This window comes from Haemorhous mexicanus, chromosome 11, assembly GCF_027477595.1.
Source record: "Haemorhous mexicanus isolate bHaeMex1 chromosome 11, bHaeMex1.pri, whole genome shotgun sequence".
Lineage (NCBI taxonomy): Eukaryota > Metazoa > Chordata > Aves > Passeriformes > Fringillidae > Haemorhous > Haemorhous mexicanus.
This window is the reverse complement of record NC_082351.1, coordinates 10,883,096-10,897,459: the sequence shown is the minus strand read 5'-3', so window position 1 is coordinate 10,897,459 and position 14,364 is coordinate 10,883,096. Positions and strand designations below refer to the sequence as shown.

General features: G+C 37.4%; 1 protein-coding gene across 10 annotated transcripts in view; it reads right to left on the bottom strand.

The window, feature by feature from the left end:
- The window catches only part of CACNA2D3 (calcium voltage-gated channel auxiliary subunit alpha2delta 3), a 414,102-nt gene that overhangs the window by 189,370 nt on the left and 210,368 nt on the right, over positions 1–14,364 (bottom strand). For all 10 annotated transcript variants that reach the window (XR_009487851.1, XR_009487850.1, XM_059856396.1 and 7 more), the window contains 2 exons: positions 4,766–4,855; positions 1,011–1,124 (listed from right to left, as the gene is read on the bottom strand). Coding sequence is in view for 8 of the 10 variants with exons in the window: in XM_059856396.1 (XP_059712379.1) it covers positions 1,011–1,124; positions 4,766–4,855 (204 nt within the window). In the remaining 2 variants the exon portion in view is untranslated. The remainder of the gene's footprint in view (positions 1–1,010; positions 1,125–4,765; positions 4,856–14,364) is intronic.

Sequence of the window (14,364 nt, the reverse complement as noted above, 5' to 3'; positions counted from 1 at the left end):
TCTCATGGAATATCTGAGGGCTTTACAACTTAAATTAGCTGGCATCCCATTGAGTAAGAGAGGAAGGACTGGCCACAAAACCTTTAGCTTGTAGGCCTTCTTTCCAGTGGAATGATATTATATTTGCATAAAACAGAGATAGAAGTCACTCAGAAAATAAACAGAATTTTATTGAAGAGAAACATGACTAAAAGCTGAAAATTAAAACAGCCAGTTTTTTTCCTCAGAATACAGAACCCCATGCTGCACAGTCACATGAATCAATCCCTTGTTCAAACTGCACTTCAAACCATGGGGTTGCTGCTTCCACAGGCACATAACATGGCAAAGAACTACAAAAACTTCCTAAAATAGTCCCAAAACTTGCTGTAGCTGAAGATAAAATGTAGAAGAAAAATATTTCACTAGAGAAACAAGGCCCACTAGAGCTTCCTCATCAGGTAAAGTCAAGGCATTTCTGCCCTACTGTGAAAGTTCCACTTGCTATATGATAAGGTAATTTAACTCTGGGCAAATTTCTTTATACAGATCAATAGAGCCAAATACATTTTTAACAAAATCTTTCCAACTGTCAGCTCTATCCCTCACTCTGCCAAATGAAGAAATTAAAAATACTGATTACTACATCTGCTCTTCTCCTTTCATAGTCCATAGTACATACCCATCTCTAGCTTGAAAAACCATTGAATTATTAATGTGTAGTTTGGGAGAAAAAAGAAAATTTTTTTTCAGACTTAATGATGTGTCTCAGGAGAAGGATTGTATAATGCTCAGAAATATAACCTGGAGGGAAACAGTGCCTTTATATCTTATTAACCTAAGTCCATTACAACAGTAATCTCTATCCTCAGGGAATACCATATAAGCTTCTTTTTTTATTTTTTAATTAATGCTCCAAAATCATTTATAGACAATTAGAACAATTGTTACTGACTTTTCAATAGATGCACTCTGTAGATTGGATATGAAGCTTTGGGTTTCCCATTCAGCAAAGGTGATAACACACTTACTTTTCTGTCTGGCCAGTTGTATTTTGCAAATATGGTATCATATGTGTCCACAGCTCCATCAGTGATCAGCATTATGGCCTGGCTGCAAATGCTTCCTTGTCCTGTGTGATTGAACTGCAAAAGGAAACAACCATTAGGAGCAGCACATCCCTGTTACATGATTACAGGCAGGATCACACATGGATTGTGTCACATCTCTAGCATCCTTAGAAGAAGTGGAAAATATTTTCAGGCTGAAAACATTTTATCACAGATTTTATGTTCTTGGTGAATTGAAAAATAAGAAACATATATAAATGTAGCACTACCCAAAATTAAAATGGCATTCCCCTGGTTTTGATAGGTGATGAGTATTGATGCATCCATAGGGTTTGCTTTGATTCAAATATCATTTTAAAGAACACGTTACACCAAAAGAAGTAATGAATGGTGATTTTTCTGAGAAGTACAGGGGGTACACAACTCCTGAGAGACATTTGACTATTCATATGGCATTCATTCATATTCACTCAGGATTACATTCCATATGCTATTTTTCTTTAAATATTTATCTGGGAGAACCCAGTTCATATTTATATACTCTGAGATTCTCCTGTCACCAGAATGAATACATAAAACTAATGCAGGCAGCTGAAGTGCAGTACTTGAGCACAGGTACTCAGACAGCAATCAGCAATCCTCTGGCATAAGGAAAGGAAGCTTCATCCTTATACAAATGGGATTTTCTCCTGTCAAAGAGCAAACACATTGTCATGATATGAGCTTTGAGCTCTTCATTCTGGAGTTGGTGCTCTGAGTCTGAATCCATGTGTCTCCATTTGCTTTGGTTGCAGAATAAGTTCTTATTTGTCTGTATATTACCTTATGTATTCAAGGAACTTTGGTGAAACATCCCTCTTTTAGGACAAAAATATATCAAAGTTTTAAAACTCTTTGATTTTTAATTTCTGTGTGTGAACACTTTTAAAAAAATCTATGAAAACATCAATTACAATTACTTACTTGTAGTTTTCATGTACATTACCACATTTGAGGTCAGGCAAGGCCCCATCCTATCTCTCTTTCTTGATGCTGAGAAAGCTAAGCAAGAATTACTTTGTCCCACCTCCCCAGCCTTGCTGTGCCCCAGAACAGGGTGGTTCAATTTAAAAAGCTGTTCCTGTATTCATAGGTGAATTATCTTGCAGGGACTCTGACTGCTCTTGCAGTCATAAAAAATTATTCAGAGTATTCTGGTTTGATTTGGACTACCAACAGCTCTGTCTTTTAAGCTTTCCACAGTCTGTTTGCCTTTATATACTCACTGTTTTCCAAACTCTAAACCCCACTTTTTCTGAAAAAGTTAACCTAAAAATTTCATCTTTGTAGAAATGCCTGCAGTAGAAAACGGTGGGTGGTGGGTTCCAGAAGTGCTCTGCCTTCCCTGCCTTCCCATTTCTGTATCTGAGTAACCACACCCACATTCAGCAACCATTTCTGTCACACCTGCATCTCTGCTCAAGATCAGCTTCCTTTTCATCCAGCAGAAACCTGAGCAATCAGTACCAGAAGCACTCTGCCTTAAAGGGCAGCCAATGTGGATTTGCAGGGTTAGCTGGAATGTGATCTCTGCCTCTATGTAATTTGCAAGGCAGTCACTCCTTAAAATTCTCCCACCATGACAGGTTTTCCAGTCTTAACCAGAACCAGAATTATTTAAATAGGATTCCTTCATGATCTTACAGCCATTATTTTTTCATAAAGGTGAAGTTACTTTGTTAGGGATATCTTCTTCACATGGACAACATATTTTAAAAGTGACAAGGTATCTGAAAAGAGAAATTAATGAAAGGGAAATGCCTTTGTACATTTATTTTAAAACAGCACTCTGTATGCATCTGCATTATTCTACACAGTTATCTGAATATTTTGAAGAATGAGATTAAATTCAAATACTTTGATGAGTAATATCTTCTCATATTTGTCTAAAACTTTTAATTTTATTGAATAGCAAGAGTGATGAAAGTGTTTTCCATAATAATAACAATGACAAGGGGCTTATGATGAACTACAATTAACTCAGTGATTCATCAGTTAGCAGCAAAAATTTCAATGCATCCTGACATTTACAGCAGTTGGTTGTGATTAACAGTCTTTGAAATGTCACAGAATTTTATTTAATTGGTTATGATTTTTTTAAAGGTAATCACTTCAAAGAGCACATTTGTCACCAAAAGAGATAATTGCAGTTGTCACATGACATAGTAGTTGTCTAACTACTGTACCAAGCACTTCTGTATTCTTCCTCTCTATAATGTACACTGCATAAATTGACAATTGGAAAGAATTTGGAAGTGGATTTTTAAACATGCTTTTCAAAGGTATCAGTAGCAAACATCTTCAAGTCTTGACAACCATAGCAAATATTGAAAGGTAATTGCAAGGCAAAATTGACTGAGTTTAATTAGTGTAACCCCTGAACCATTTTAAAATCCAACCAGAGTCTTTAGAGACTATTTGTGTAACACACAGCTTTCTCTATTTTTTATCCCTTTACTATGCCACCACCCACTCCTTCCCCCTCCCCATTCACCCACTTTTTTACTTTTTTTAATGAAGAAAAAGCATCCTTAGTTAACCTATAATTCAAATAGGCTTCTGGCACATAAAGGTCATATCCTGTAGCCGAAGTGGAAAATGGTTTGCTGTACTCTGCTGAGGGGAGATTTAGCTTTTCCTCTGGCCTAGGTGGCTTTAATTGAATTTCCCAGAGACACTGCAGATATGCCTGTATAAAATGGAAAATATTTTTATGCTGGCATTTCTGGAAGTTTACATGCAAGAAGGATTGAACCTATTTGAAACTTCATCTTAAAGTATAAATAGAAGCAATAAATAGAGCACCTTGAAGAGATCTGAACATAGATGGAGCAGAGTCCAACATGATCTTACAGACCTCCCATCATGGGTGCAGTTCAGCACGTGGGATGCCAGATCCCTTTAGTCTCAGATCTGTCAGATTATCTAATGAGATTTTTAAACCACATTCATCATTATAACTTCAGTTACCTCACAGATTGTAAACCAAAGCAAAACAGATCTTGGGTCGGGTCTTCACTTCCTGCAATGGGATTTTTTTCCAGTTTACATAGATTTGGAGGACTAGCACAGAACATCTCTTGCACTGAGGCATTCCTACTGTTTTTCTGGTTCCCAAGACTCTATTTGGTGCCCACAATTGTTAATAAAACCTCTACAAGCAGCCTACAGTGTCCTTTACTTCATGCACCTTTTCCCAGTGTCATTTTTGGCATGCACCACACGAAGGCATTAGTTCCACACTGTCTGACTGAACACATGAGCAGTGGGTGGAAGAAGATCCTGCTTTTTTCATTTTAGGATTTTATGCCTGGAAAAGAATCAATCAATATTGCCCTTCAAGATGAATACACAGGAATTAGAACCATTAATTAATCTAGGATCACACAGCATAAAGGCAGGCACACTTGTCAAAGTCAAACTTGTTTTGAGAATATTTGGGTTTGAGCTCTTATTTCCAAGGTACATCCTTCAATCAAAAGACATTTTGCTATTTAGTTTAGATGACTTTTTTTCATCTTCCAGCAGACTAACACACTTCAGTATTTTTTCCACAAAATACATGATTATACTTCAGGAAACATTTTAAAACATTTTCAGGAATTTGAAATCAGTTGAAAAAAGGGAAGACAAGAAGGAGGTGAAAAACAAAAAGGATCTGAAAAGCATGAACTTACTTCATTGAGCATGTTGAAAGCTTCATTTAAAGCAATGTCCAGCATTCCAATTCCTTTTGCAAAAAGTTTGTCAAGGTGTTCCCTGAAATGCTGAAACATGAACAGGAAGGTTTCATTTGTCAGAATGTTGTTACAACAGACCTGTCTGTGATTAAGGATTTCTGAATACTTCAGACCAACTTCTTAGGATTAAGTGATCACATACACCAATTAACAAAATAATTCCCAGTAATTTTTCTGACTCTTCAAGTAAAACAAAACTAAGGATGTGTTAGTACAATAATAATGCAAATGTATCACAGTTTTGATACATTTTTGGCTACTCAATCAAATAATTTTGTTTTGGTTTTTTGTTTGTGTTTTTATTTAGAGATATGCTTCATAATTTCTCTTCACTTTGTATAGTAATTTTATATAATTTCCATCTATTTTCCCTGTAGGTTTTTGGAATAATAAAAAAAATTCTTTCCGAAATTTAGCTTTGACAATGCACACCTCTAAAAGATGGTAGATTCTAATCATTAGGTCATTGAAGTATAAATGCAGTTTATCACTCAGTATTAATATTAGACTTGTTAAAAACTGTTCCACACAAGAAGACAAGACAATTAATTTGTAAGAAGAAAATGAAGCCCTGTGTGGTGGGAAACAGCAGGGGAGGCAGGGCCTTTGTCAAGTGCTATTTCAGTCTTCACAACTGGCTAAAAAGTCCAAAAGAACTGCAAAACAGAAAAGGGCATTTCAACCCAACTAATAGAGAAAAAAATGTCAGGGCAAGACATATAACACTGAAAGATCAGTTTAAAGAAAAAGAATACATGATTTCAGAATGAGATAAAAATCACCTTAATTCCACTTTCAATAACTTTCAGAAACCTAACAGATCCCAAAAAGCAGGAGTCCTGCTCTTAATGAGCCAAAAAGCAAAGTTCAACTTCACAACTTCAAGAGCTCTTTTTAGTAATAGGCTGGTTCACCTCAGTCTCTCCTTGCTATCATTTTGGAGCCCCTGTTTGACTGGGGGGTCTGTCCAACTGTGTGCACAGACATTCCCGGGCAGCTGTAAGCTTAATTCCCATGTGCAAATACCAGAATGTGCAAAAGCTAATTGCAGACTCATCTACCTAATTGACATGCATAATCTTGGTAATTCTGAATGCAAATTAGGCACACAATTATGACAATCAGACATTGATGTCTGATTACAAAATTACAGGGTCAGAGCTCCACAGAAGTTGAGTGAGGAAGCCCAGAAGTGTTCAGCTGGGGAGGTGTCTGTGATCACCCAAAAGGGTCTGAAAGACACGAGCTGAGGAGAATGAGGATACAAACCCACATGTGCAGGTAAGTCAGGATGAGGTCTTCCAAAAACTTAAATGATGAGAAGAAACCCAGGATGGTTTTTAATGTCCTTCATATTCTGTGTGTCATGGGACAGCCACACAGAACATTAAAATTACACCCCTGTTGCATATGGCTTTGGCATAACTGAACAAGAGGACAGATTCATAACCAATTATCATGATTGAACTTGGAATTTCTCTTCTAATGAGGTTGTTGAAAGTATCTTATGGTACACCCTAGTGTATTCCCCTTTTCTAGCCTCACAGTTAAATGAACAACTGTAGAGATTTGGGCTCATACTTGGTTAGATGATTACATTAAATTTTCATTCTTCAGGGATTAGGTAAAACTGTCTCTCAAAATATGATAGCAACTTGCATTTTTGTTACTTCTTAGTTTCCTACTTTTGATTTACTAGGATTTAAGAGTTAATGAATTCAAATAATTCAAGTTAAGAAATTTATTTCAGCAAATCTGTGCTGGGGAGTTGACACATATTCAGAGCCCTTTTCATGATTCAGAACACGAGCAAAGTTAGGGAGGAAGAGAGAACAATCTGAATACAGGCAAGAATTAGTTTTCCTTTCCCAATTCCAGGTCATTGCAGGCAATTTAAAAACTCTTCTGAGATGAAGGCCAGAAACGGAATTTTTCCTTTGTGGCAGAAGCTGTCAAACTTGTAGCCAAAATGAGGCACTGATTTATCTAGCCCATACAAAACCTGAAGAATGATTTGCTAATTTTGGGGCTATTCTGAGGAAATTCTAAGGCAACTCCTTCTTCTGGTCTCTTTTCTTAGAGGCTGTTGTAATGGCCCCACAAGGTTTATTGAGAGTAGACAAGCTGACTGGTATCTGTGATCACAAGATGACAAATTTTTATATTCTGGAAGCAAAAGGAAAGTGGTCACCCCCTCCAAGCAAAGAGAGTCCAGTGTCTGCACAACCATGGGGGAAATTATTTGGCTTCCGTTAAAATAATATAAGAGTACTCCATAACCTTCAAAGTTTTATCCTTTCCAAACAAGAATAAAAGGAAAAGAACAAACAGCCATCTTCATTTGACATCTGAAAGCAGGAAGCAAACACTCCTGAAAACAGGTGAGGATACATTAACACAGAGAACTGAGCTCCAGTTCTCCAGTTCCAGGTAGGGGCTGTGACAACCAGCCCATCTCAGACACACAGAAAGAAGCACAGAAGTTTCCAGCTGAGGCCATCCCAAAGGCTCAGCATTCCTGTTCACTGTAGCAAACATTTGCAGAATTACACCAGTGGTTTTTTTCCCCAGCATCACGACAGACAGAGTCACAGCAGTGAGCTTGGCTCACCTCATTGGCACACAGATTAGACCTCACAGGGTGCTTTAATGCATTTCAACATGAGAGCACTGCCTAAAGCCTCACACACAGAGATACAGCACTCAGTAAGTTGAGCTTGCTATGGTCTGCAGCAGATCCCTCTCCTGGCAGTCCTGGAAACCTGTTGCCCTTTATAATGTCTCTCTCTGGCACTGACAAAATGGAAGGAAACCAATAGCAAGTTTACTCTCATAAACTGACCAAATCAAGTCCCCATCTCTACTCTTCCCACGTATCCAGAAAAAAATAATGCATTTTTAAAATCACTTTTATTCACTTAAGGGCTTCAGAATTGGTTCATTGAGTTTAATTTTTATTATAACCACCAAAGTTTTTATTTAATTCTTGTTAAGCCAATATGCTGCACAGAAGTCCCAGTACCTTGCACAAATATTTTCTTAAGCCTACTTATGTTTACCAAAAAATAAGGTATCGCTTCTGATGAGTAGGAATACCCAAATTAGATTGGGTACAGGACCATGGATTCAAGCCAACAAATAAAGTATTTTCCACTGATTCCAAAAAGGAGCAGTTCACAAATAATATATGCACAGAGGTTATACAGTTACACTGGAAGAGCATGATATTTGCCATTAACTGTCTGACAAGGCTGAGCTTCCTAGAGAAAAGCATTATTAATGGCTCCAACATTCCTCCAGGTTTCCTTGTCAGCTTTACTGCAAGTCTTTGCTACTTCTAGAATTACTTCCCGTGCCTATCCACACATGCTGTAACTCCAAATGGCCCTGGGACATGCTTGGCAAAGATCTCTCAGATTTGTGAAGATGGACTATCAGCACACAAACAGGAAAGAAAGAAACCAATCAGGTCTGTGTGAGGTGGGAGAGTGATGTTCACCTGTGTGTCACAGGGAGCTTTACCCACGTGCACTGACAGATAAATGTGTAAAATGCATTTAGGCATCAGCCCATTCCAAACCCTTGGTCAGGGCAATTACAGGTTACCTGACTGTAATGATTATCCAGCCCCTTCTGTTTCCTGACATGCTGTGTTGGAAAAGAAGGAGGCTTTTTGGGGAAAAAAGAATCATAAAAACGATGCAGAACAAAGAGCTCAAGATTCAATACACTCAGATTCAAACCAAATTCTTCTTAAGTAAATTAGTTACTGCAATAGAAAATGTCAGACCAAATTTCAGTGGTCAGGGCCTTACTGAAAGTTTTGAAGGACTATGGCAGCTTGACAGTTCTAAAATAGGAGTAGACTTCAGTGAGACTTTACTATTTTGGGGTTTTTAACAGCTAAGCAATGCAGTTGTTTTTTTTTTAAATTTTTTTGCGATCTGACAGAGATGGATAGATAAATATGCAAAAGTAATTTGCTTAAATAAAATTCAATATGCAAAATTTGTATTTACCAACCTCTTATTGGCAATTTCACTTAGCTTCTTTGCTGAACCAGTCTTCTGGTTATTTAATTTCTGGTAATTGCATAGAAAAATAAAAGCTTTTTGGAAGTTATACATTACATCTGTCTATTTCTGTCATTCGAATTTACGCTGGGGTAAGTTCTTGATTTAGTTTGGAGTTACTGTGCCTATCTGTGCATCTAGAAGATGATATATTTCATCTGGAAACATTTACAGAGAAATGTCCTCAACCCATATATAGTACATTAAAAAAACATATAAAAGAGGAATGTATATTGTAATATTGTTACTTTAAATCTGAAGTTACATTAAATCAGATTGTCATCCGATTCCTTTGGGGTAGGTAAATTGTAACATGGAGTTTCTCAAAGATGAAAACCTCTTGGCCCAAGAAAACTAGTATTAAAATAGGCAGTTCCACATGTTTGCAATTTGTGGAGAAAGTGCAGACGGTGACAGAATAGTGTCTGAACTATTTCCCACTCTTTTTTAAATTTGTGTGTAGCAAATTGATACACTTCAAGGTAGCAGCTGTTTAACACTGATGCCAAATTATAAAATAGTCTGGTAAAATTCAAATATACCTTGCATATTTTATATTACCAAACCACATTTAGGATCACAGATTAATTTCAACCTCAGTTATGCTACCCAATGTAATTACAGATTTCATTTTTGTGATAAACCAAACTTAAAGCAAGTTCTGCAAATTAGGGATAGCTTACAATTACCACATATCTAAACTAAACTGCACTGTAGCTATGTGCCAACACACAAATTTATGACAATTCCTAGGCTGTGAAAACTTTTAGAAGTAAGTGGAGACAGAGTGACACCTGCCATATCACCTGACATTATAATTATTCCAAAAACAAATTACTGTATTCTCCCATTGTAAAATGAAAGTTGAAACACACTATCTTGGAAGAACAAGAGTACTGGGATCCCTCTGTGTGCCTGAGGAAAACATACATTAACACCAGTCACATCACTGTCCTATCAAAACACAAACATATTTGAAGTTGTGACTTTGTCTTGTACAAACACATGAAGCAAACTCCATTCAGTAAGGTTTCTGAAGAGACAAATGCTTTCTGAAGTGCACCTGACAGAAATTCCAGGTTGCTCTCAAAGCTACACACAGCAAGCACTTCCAGAACCAGCAGTTTTGTAGAAAAGTAATAGAACAACTTGCTCAAAACCTGGGGAAGTTTCTGAACAGATTATACAAATTACACTAGCATCTCCTCCTTGCAGGTTGTTGCCAGCAGTAAGAAAAACTAAAGTTAAATGAAGCTTTACTGAAGTCTGTGTTACTTGGCTGTTCTTTAAGCTGGCAGGGAAGAGGTCTAGATGCTTAAACCCTTACTTCTCTCAAAGTATCTTCACACTTTCTCAAAGAAAAGCACGTTACATGCTGGAGATTTGGGACTGAAAATGTTTTTTCTCCAAGTTTTATTCTTTTCCCATCACAAAAATGCACAGGTGTGTTAAACATTAAAATGCTTAATGATAATAAATGTGTTTGGTGTCCCTCAAATCTACTGTAATATAGCAGGCATTTATGAATGCTTTAACAAAAGAGGGGTCTTGATCAAGTAACCCCTAACTCGTTAGGGGTTAGGCTTGTTCAAAAACCATTCCTGCTTTTGCTATGCCAATGACTGTGAAATCTGTACCAGTCTTCAAAACATTCATTTAGCCAGGCTGAACATTGCAAAGGTGAAAGTACTGATGCTGTGTTTTCTTTTCTATCTGACTGCTCTCCTTACTCAACAAAATGATGCAGGATCATGAATCTTTGGCTAACATGAGCTCCATTACCATATAAATTAACAAGTCTAACTTTTCACCCCTTACTTATAGAAGAGAGTTCAGTTCAGATATTCCAGTTGAGTCTTAACTCTTAAATTAAGTAAAGATGCAAGTGGACTGAAGACTGCATATTCTAGAGGAAAATAATGCTTCATCAATAATAATTGGGATGTTTTTCAGAGGGAAATGCAGTTTCCTTCCTCTGTGTGCACTTTGTGCAGATTTACTCTAATGTCAGGTATATGTTCTTACCTGAGAGACAGAGGAAAATGGAAGGAGGGGGATGGAACTGAAGTTGGCTTTGTAATATCTTCCCTGGTGCTTGCAACAGGAAACTAAAAAACATTACTGAAGGGAAAGTGTTGCCACAGAGTGGATAGAAGAGAGCTACAATGCTTTAAATGCCTTTTCTTTCTTTGATGAGAGTGGATTTTTTTCTTTTAGGTAAGTTTTCCCTTACTACTGTGGTCCAGAAAATAATGGCAAGCGTTCTAGAGCCAGTGTGTGGAATGAGCACTGTGTTTACAATACTGCTTCCATCCCAAAAAGAGAAGAGCTGGGGAGGGGACCAAGAGTGACAGTGTTTCAATGAGAAAATGCATAAACCAGACAGCTTTTTTTCTTTTTTCTTTCTTTCTTTTCTAAGACTAATTGAATTTTCTGAAAGTCTGGCTCTGTGGAAGCCTGTTACATTCCTGAACATTGTGGCTAAGAGTTCCTGCAACCCATCCCTGAATGTGAACAAGCATGTGCCTTTGCTACCCGTAATCCCACTGAATATTCAGCTCCAGCACCACTAAGAAGCACTCATTTCCCAGGCTGCTCTAAGCCCTGAGCCTGAAGCTGTTTCCTGTAGCCTACAAACAAATCCTTCCATTCCCTGAAGATGCTCCCAGGTCTGGTTTTCCCTAGACAGGCTGGGGATGGGAGCAGAAGAGGCTCTGGCTGTAGCCCAGCTGCTGGGGCTGCTGCAGGTGCCAAAGCCAGGATCCACTCACACCTGGACCTTGGACAGCCAAGGCTGTGCTGGGAAGGGCTTGGCAGGAGCAGGGCTGGCAGTGCTGGCACCACAGAGCCCTCCAGCAGGAGCAAACACCACATTCAGTCCTACCTAAACAGGAGGACTTGATCTCTCCCCACACCCAGCCCTGGCCCGGCTGCCCCAAGTCAGTATAATTTCATTTATTCTGCTGAGAAGCCTGGTTTGCCCTTCAGCTCTCTGCAAATGAAGTGCAAGTGATAAGGACAGCTATTCTTCTGGAGTCTGTTTCTTTGTTTTGCTAAAGTTGAGAGATTAAACACAATTTAAAGAACGCCATTCAGCATCTTTAAGTGACGTCCTCAGAGTGGAAAGATTCCTTCTGAACACATCTGAGCCTTGCAGGAAGACAGCAAAGTAGTTCTTCAATAAATAATTTCCAGACAAATATAGACTGGAGCACTGATCCTGTGAGAGCAATTTTTATGTGGAGTTATTGAGACAGCTGCCTTCCTCGTGAGATTAAAAGCTCCAAACATCTCAAAGTAATTTCTTATCTCTGCTTCTAAGAACTGCCTGCATTTGGTACAAGTGGTGTCAGATGAACCTAGCAAGATGCAGTTAGCAAGAACTAGGGGTGCATCCATGTGTGTCAGAGGGGGATTTTTTCTTTAAGAGTCATTTAATGGGAATTTTTTATTTTGAAACTCATGTACTATGGTTAAAAAAAAAAAAAAAGAGAGAGAGACAGAGAGACTTATGCTGAATAAACTTGAATTCCTACCATTTTGGCATGTATTGCCAAATTGGTAGGAATTCAAGTTTATTCAGCATAAGCTAATAATTGGGTAAAACTATCTGGTTCCATGCATGTTTCCAGCCACAGTGCTGCATTAAGTGATATGTGTCTTAAGAAAGGTCAGGACTATGAAAAACAACATAAAAGAGTGGTCAAGTGAACTGTTAAAAATTCAGTCCCTGAAATCATCAGCATCATACATCTCCTCTTCCCACATAAAAGAAAACTGTAGCAATATGAAATACCATTACAGCAAATTTTAATTGTTTCCATCTAAAGTTTTCATTTTAAAATAGATATTTGACAGCTAAAGAAAAATTGTTCTAACTTTTTAAAAATACTTGTATTTGTTTTGGTGCTAGTAAAGTTTATACTAACAGATGTGATCATCATTGCACCCATTCAGTTGACATAACAAGGAAGGATAGAAAGTTCTGAACCAAATATATAGCTACATTTTCACATCTAGGTTGGAATTTAAAAAAAAATCAGGCAGATGTAGACATATGTAAACTGAAACAATAGATTATATCAAAACATTGCCTGTCAATCTCCTGCTCTGCTTTGCAAGTACAGAAACATGTTCACATGCTGATAATGACTGCTTGGAAAAGCTACAAAACACAGTGTTTGCCTTGATATTTTTCTTGGGTTTTTCATCATTTAATCAACAAAAGAAAAGAAAGAGTTATTATTATTACCAGTGAACTTGCAAAGGAGTATTTACCTTGCAAGACTGGTTGAGAAAGTGTAATTTTATCTATTTTTTCTATGATATTACAATGGACCAATGGCAATTACACCAAAAAAAACCCCAGAAAACCAAAAACCCCAAAATAACCCCCCAAAAACTACAGGAGTAATCTGGTGTGTCTGTGAGACTCACAGAAATAAAAGTTATAACCCAAACAATTGAATACTTTTTGATGAGTTCCAAAACACAGCCAAATAACTGTGATAGCTTGGACCAGTTTTGGAATGTGCACATGAAAAACATTTGAGGACATCTTGTTTCTGTGGGCCTGACCAAATAGCTCTGAATTCAAGAGAAACTTCTCCAGTTAATTCAGTGAGTTTTTGATGAGGCCCCCAGGTAAATTTGCTGTGTCAGTACAGTCAAATCACACGGCATCACATCTTACAACAGGATCAGATATTTCAGAAAGCTGTTTTTAACTGGGTTCAGGAGCATGATAACTGGATTACTCATGTAGGATTAAGTGGCTGTCCACCTCCTTGGACAATCTCTACTTTGTACTCTGAGCTATACTGGGGACAATGGAACTTTTGTGCCTTCTAGTGTTCAGGCAAATAAATATTTAACTTCATTACAGTGTCTAGAAAAATGATATAAGAATATATAAGGTCACACATAAGAAAGAAATTAGGATTGGCAAAGTCATGGTATACACAAATGCACCAAACTATTACATGCTACCTATCTCAGGTTTTTTTGTAGTTCCACCCTTTCAAGGAAACAAGGACTACATTACAATTTCAACCAACTAGAAAAAAGTTTAATTATGTCCCCAAATCTTGCATATACTATTTAGTTTATAGACAAAGGACAAAGTTATTCTCTTAAATAAATAAATAAATAGTTTCCCTAACCAGAAATTGAATCAACATTTACTCTGAAAAACAAAATATGAACTTTTACTTAGTTATTTTGAAAAATTGAGCTCTGTTCTTAAAATCTGGGCATCATCTGGGTGGCATAAAAACTTTTTGATCAATTAAATTAAAATAAATCTGATATTAAGTAACATATGGGTGTGGGGTAATCTGCATTTTGATCAGTTGCAGAATGACAGAAAGGTTAACTGTAGGATTAATTCCAGACAAGGCATCTGGGCAATACATTTGAATTTTTAGGTCTGCATCTAGAACTTGCACAGATTTCATGTGGCTC